The 5,132-nt window shown below is 65.5% G+C and overlaps 1 protein-coding gene across 1 annotated transcript; it reads left to right on the top strand.

The window, feature by feature from the left end:
- Positions 1-455: 455 nt before the first annotated feature.
- On the top strand, positions 456-5,126 carry LOC311428897 (perlucin-like protein; the record flags this gene model as incomplete). The annotated part of the gene is made up of 8 exons (XM_084540125.1): positions 456-503; positions 975-1,006; positions 1,344-1,460; positions 2,190-2,339; positions 3,178-3,261; positions 3,683-3,834; positions 3,989-4,098; positions 5,028-5,126. Coding segments are annotated over exons 2-8 (725 nt in total), but the record flags the coding sequence as incomplete, so codon positions are not given.
- Between the last annotated feature and the right edge of the window lie 6 nt (positions 5,127-5,132).

The raw sequence follows: 5,132 nt of genomic DNA, 5'->3' as shown, positions 1-5,132 counted from the left end.
CGGGGACAGTAGGGACCACGGGGGACATTGGGGATATTGGGGACTCTGGGGACATTGGGGACATCTGGGACCACTGGGGACACTGGGGACTGGGAGCGTTGGGGCAATGGGGACACTGGGGACAAGGGGGACTTTGGGGACACTGGGGACATGGGGGACCACCAGGGACATTGGGGACACGGGGGGTGGGACATTGGGGACACTGGGGGTGTTGGGGCAACCAGGACACTGGGGACATTGGGGGGACACCGGGAACCCTTGGGGACATCGGTGACCTCCTGTGACATTGATCCCGGGGACCATTGGGGACACCTGGGGACCCTCGGGCCCCCCCAGGCCGTTGGGTGGCACCGGGGTCGGTTGGGGACGGGCGTGGCCCCGCCCTGGTTTCGGTTCCCCCCCCCAGGTGGCTGTGACTGGGGGGGGTTGGTGGCCCGTGACTGGGGGGTGGTGGCCCGTGACCGGCGGGCGGGTGGCGTCTGCGGGGCCGACGTGGCCCCGAGGTGGGGACATGGGGACGGGGGGGGGGGACAGGGATGGGGATAGGGACACGGGGACACGAGGGGGGGACATGGGGACAGGGGGTCATGGGGGGGGCACGGGGTCATGGGGGGGACACAGGGATGGGGATAGGGACACGGGGGGGGCGACACGAGGGGGGGACACAGGGATGGGGATGGGGCCATGAGGGGGGGACAGGGAGACTGGGGGGGACACGGGGACAGGGATGGGGACAGGGACACGGGGGGGGGACATGGGGATGGGGACATGGGCTGGGGATGGGAACGGGGGGGACACAGGGACAGGGATGGGGACACGAGGGGGGACAGGGACATGGGGGGGCGCAGGGATGGGGACATGGGGGGGGGACAGGGAGACTGGGGGGGGCACAGGGACAGGGCTGGGGACACACCTCGGGGCCGTGTCCCTGCCCCCATCAACCCCAAAGGCATTTTAGGCCCCCCCCCCGGCAGAGCCTGAACAGCCCCGGCCATGAAGCCCCGAGGTGAGGGGGGGGGGGACATTGGGGGGGGGCACGGGGATGGGGGGGGGGGACAGGGACATGGGGGGGACAGGAGGACACGGGGGGGGGCACGGGGAGGACAGGGGGGGACGGGGAGGGATGGGGGGGTCACGGGGGGGGTCACAGGGGGACACGGGGACACGGGGGGGGGTGAAGGGGGACGGGGGGCACGGGGGGGACATGGGGGGGACAAGGGGGGGGACACGGGGGGGACACAGAGGTAGGGGGGCACAGGGGGGACATGGGGACACGGGGGGGGGGGGGACATGGGGACATGGTGGGGGGGGGCAAGGACACGGTGCTGCCCCCTCCCCCCCAGGCCGCCCCCGCCTGTCCAGCGATGACTACGAGAACGTGGAGCCCCCCCCGCAGCCCCCCCCGCTGCCCCCCCCACACCTGCCCCTAAAGGCCTGCCAGCACCACGGGGGGGGCGCCGGTACGGGAGGGGGGGGGGGGCATTTATGCTCGGGGGGGGGGATTTGTCCTATTGGGGGGGGGCATTTCACCCATTGGGGGGGGAAATTTGCCCCTTTGGATTTGCCTCGTGGGGGGGTGGATTTTGCCCTGGAGGGGGGAGAATTTACCCTATTGGGGGGCATTTGTCTTGCTGGGGGGGGGATTTGCCCTATGGGGGGTATTTTTATCCTGGGGGGGGGCTATTTGCCCTATTGTGGAGGGATTTGCCCTACTGGGGGGTATTTTTCCTTTTGGGGGGGGGGTATTTGCCTTACTGGGGGGGTATTTGCCCTAGGGGGGAGGCATTTGTCCCGTAGGGGGGGTATTTATCCTTGTTGGGGGGCATTTGCCCTATTTGGGGGGGTTATTTGTCCCACTAGGGGGGGAATTTGCCCTGGGGGAGGCATTTGTCCTATGGGGGGGGCAATTATCCTGGGAGGGGGGATTTGCCCTATGGGTGGGGGGCATTTGTCCTATTGGGGGGGTGATTTGCCCCTTGGGGGGGAGAATTTACCCTGGGGGGGGTGAATTTACCCTATGAGGGGGGGGATTTTTCCTATGGGGGGGGTCATTTGCCATTTTTTGGGGGTATTTGTCCTATGGGGGGGCTCTTTGCCCCTTTGGGGGGGTCATTTGCCCTATGGGGGGGTACCTGCCCCCTCGGGGGGTATTTCCCCGGGGGGGTCACTCACCCCCCGCCCCCCCCCAGCTGTGCCCCCCCCAGGTGCCCCCCCCGTCTCCGCGCTCCCCCCGCCGGCCGTGTCCCCGGGGGGGTCGTGGGGGCGCCTGCTGCTGGGGCTGGCGCTGGCCCTGGGGGTGCTGGCGGCCGTCGGCACCGCGGCCATCGGCGTGCAAACACGTGAGTGGGGGGGGGGGCGTGTGTGACACCCTCGTGTGAGAGCCTTGTGCAATCCTCGTGCAATCCTCGTGCAAGACACTTGTGCAAGAGCCGTGTGTGACACCCTCGTGCGAGAGCCAAGAGCCTCGTGCAATCCTCGTGCAAGATCCTTGTATGAGAGCCTTGTGTGACACCCTCGTGCAAGACCCTTGTGTGTGAGCCCCTCGTGCAAGAGCCACGTGACAGCCTCGTGTGAGAGAGTCGTGTGTGAGAGACCCTCGTGTGACACCCTCGTGCGAGACCCTCACGCAAGAACCCCGTGTGGGAGACTCCTTGTGAGACCCTTGTGACACCCTTGTGTGACACCCTCGTGTGAGACCCTCATGTGACACCCTTGTGTGAGAGCCTCGTGCAATCCTCATGCAAGACCCTTGTGCAAGAGCCGTGTGTGACACCCTCGTGTGCAATACCCTCGTGTGTGAGACCCTCGTGTGAGAGAGACCCTTGTGCAAGATCCTTGTGAGGCCCTCGTGTGACACCCTCGTGTGAGACCTTTGTGGAAGAACTGCTTGTGAGATCCTCGTGCGAGAGAGACCCTCACGTGTGTGAGACCCTCGTGCAAGAACCCCGTGTGGGAGGCTCCTTGTGACACCCTCGTGCCATCCTCGTGTGACACCCTCGTGTGAGCCCCTCGTGCAAGATCCTTGTGAGCCCCTCGTGTGAGATCCTCGTGCAAGAGCTGTGTGTGAAACGTCCCCATTTGGGGTCCCCATCCCCATTTGGGGTCCCCACCCCCATTTGGGGTCCCCACCCCAATTTGGGGTCCCGCTCCGTGCTGACCCCCCCCCGCCCCCCCCAGAGCCCCTGTTTCAGGCCCTGGCCGAGCTCCGTGCCCAGCAGCAGCAGCTGCAGCAGGAGGTGGTCGCCCTGAGGAGCACCGCGGGTGAGACCCCCCCCGGGACACCCCCAGCACCCTGCCCCTATAACCCCCCCTGTGACCCTATAAACACCCTGTGACCCTATAACCCCTCCCGTGACCCTATAACCTCCCCTGTGACCCTATAAACCCCCCTGTGACCCTATAACCCTCCCCAACCCTATAACCCCCCCGTGATCCTATAACCTCCCCTGTGACCCTACAACCCCCCCGTGCCCCTATAACCCCCCTGACCCTATAATCCCCCTGACCCTATAGCCACCCCATGCCCCCAGAACCCCCTATAACCCCCCCTGACCCTATAACCTCCCCGTGACCCTATAACCCCTTTGACCCTACAACCCCCCCCATGGCCCTATAACCCCCCCGTGCCCCTACAACCCCCCCGTGCCCCTCTAACCCCCCTGACCCTATAACCCCCCCGCAGTGGGGCCGTGCCCGCGGTGCCCCCCCGGCTGGGTGCCGTTTGGGGCCAGCTGCTATCACTTCTCGGCGACCGGGCGGCGATGGCGCGAGGCCGAAGGCTCCTGCGCGGCCCAGGGGGGGCTGCTCCTGGTGCTGGAGACCGCGGCCGAGCAGGTACCCCCCCCACGACCCCCGCCCGACCCCCCCCGGACCCCCCCAGACTCCCCCAACCCCCCCCCGGAGCTCAGCGCCCCCCCAGACCCAATAAAGAGATTGGGGAGTGACCCGGGGGTGCTGCCCCCCCCCCCACGGCCGTGCCCCCCCCCAGGACTTTGTGCTGCGCACGGCCCCCCAGCCCCGCGGGTACTGGCTGGGCCTCAGCGACCGCGACAACGAGGGGGGGTGGCGCTGGCTGGACGGGGCCCCCCTGGGCTTCAGGTAAGGGGGGGCAGCCCCGGATCCCCCCCCCCCAAATCCCAAATCCTAAATCCTAAATCCCAAATATCAAATCCCAACCCCAAATCCCAAATCCCAAATCAGAAATCCCGCCCCCAAATCCCAAATCTCAAATCCTAAAGCCAAAATCCCAAATCCCACCCCCAAATCCCAATCCCAAATCCCAACCCCAACCCCCCCCAACCCCAAATCCTAAATCCCAACCCCAAATTACCCAACCCCAAATCCCAAATCCCAAATCCCACCCCCAAATCCCAAATCCTAAATCCTAAATCCCAAATCCCACATCCCACTCCCAAATCAAAAAACCAAAATCTCAAATCCTAAAGCCAAAATCCCAAATCCCACCCCCAAATCCCAAATCCCAAATCCCAACCCCAAATTCCCCAACCCCAAATCCCCCCAACCCCAAATCCCAAATCCCAACCCCAAATCCTAAATACCAAATCCCAAATCCGAACCCCAAATCCCACCCCCAAATCCCAAATCCTAAATCCTAAATCCCAAATCCCACATCCCACTCCCAAATCTCAAATCCCAAATCTCAAATCCTAAAGCCAAAATCCCAAATCCCCCCCCCAAATCCCCCCCACCCCCAAATCCTAAATCCCCAATCCCACCCCCGAATCCCAAATCCTAAATCCCAAATCCCCCCAAATCCCCCCCACCCCCTCCCAATCCCCCCCAACCCCCCAAATCCCCCCGAGGACCCCCCCCAACCCCCCATTACCCCCCCGAACCCCCCCAGTACCCCCCCACCCCTCTAGAACCCCCCGTGCTCCCCCCCAGAACCCCCCAATCCCCCCCCCAGTACCCCTCAACCCCCCCCAGACCCCCAAACCCCCCCCCCTACCCCCCACCCCCCTTTACCCCCCTGTGCCCCCCCCCTCACCGCGCCCCCCCCCCCGCAGCTCTTGGGGCCGGGGGGAGCCCAACGGGGGTCGCAGCCAGAACTGCGCCGCGCTGCTCCCCGACGGCCGCTGGGACGACCTGGGCTGCGAGAGGGCCCTGCACTG

The sequence above is a fragment of the Aythya ferina genome (assembly GCF_964211825.1).
Source record: "Aythya ferina genome assembly, contig: HAP1_SCAFFOLD_180, whole genome shotgun sequence".
NCBI classification, from domain to species: Eukaryota; Metazoa; Chordata; class Aves; order Anseriformes; family Anatidae; genus Aythya; species Aythya ferina.
This window is presented reverse-complemented; position numbering and strand designations above follow the sequence as displayed.